This window comes from Penaeus monodon, chromosome 23 (assembly GCF_015228065.2).
Source record: "Penaeus monodon isolate SGIC_2016 chromosome 23, NSTDA_Pmon_1, whole genome shotgun sequence".
NCBI lineage: Eukaryota > Metazoa > Arthropoda > Malacostraca > Decapoda > Penaeidae > Penaeus > Penaeus monodon.
In genome coordinates, this window is record NC_051408.1 from 41,435,241 (window position 1) to 41,435,961 (window position 721).

General features: G+C 63.5%; 1 protein-coding gene across 1 annotated transcript in view; it reads left to right on the plus strand.

Moving 5' to 3' along the window:
- LOC119588312 (junctophilin-1-like) overlaps positions 1-721 on the plus strand; it is a gene marked incomplete in the record, with an annotated part of 23,032 nt that overhangs the window by 10,283 nt on the left and 12,028 nt on the right. Inside the window, 1 exon segment of the mRNA XM_037937003.1 lies at positions 432-590. Within this exon segment, the coding sequence (XP_037792931.1) occupies positions 432-590 (159 nt within the window).

Genomic DNA, 721 nt, shown 5'->3' on the forward strand with positions numbered 1-721 from the left:
CATTTTACTCTTCCTCCTCCCCCACCTCCCCACCTCCTCCCTCCACCATAACCTCCCCTCTTCCTTCCCCCCCCTCCCAGCTTCCCCCCCCCCAACTGAACCTCTCTCTCCCTCACCCAATGGACGAACTCTCTTCTCCCTTACCATCCTCCTCCTTCTCCTCCTCCCTCACCCGTTTCCCACCTCCCTCCCCTTTTTCTCCCCTCCCTCCCATCCTCCCCTCCCCCGTCCCTCCCATCCTCCCCTCCCCCGTCCCTCCCATCCTCCCCTCCCCGTCCCTCCTCCTCCCCTCCCCGCCCTCCTCCCCGTCCCTCCATCCTCCCCCCCGTCCTCCTCCTCCCCCCGTCCCTCCCTCCCCCGTCCCTCCCATCCTCTCCTCCCCCGTCCCTCCCATCCTCCCAACTGAACCTCTCTCTCCCTCACCCAAGCAGGACGAACAGCTGGACGCGAGTGTGGTGGAGAACTACATGGGCGAGTGGAAAAACGACAAAAGATGCGGATTTGGCGTCTCCGACCGCACCGACGGACTCAAATACGAGGGCGAATGGTACAACAACAAGAAATACGGATACGGAGTTACTACGTTTAAGGTGAGGGAGATGGAGGGGGTGTATGGAGGGGGAGGGGGGAGCGGGTGAGGGGGTGTACGGGGGTGGAGAAGGGGGATGTAGGGTGAGGGAGGGGGTTGGGGGTGAGGGTGGGAGGGTTAAGAGGGAAGGGG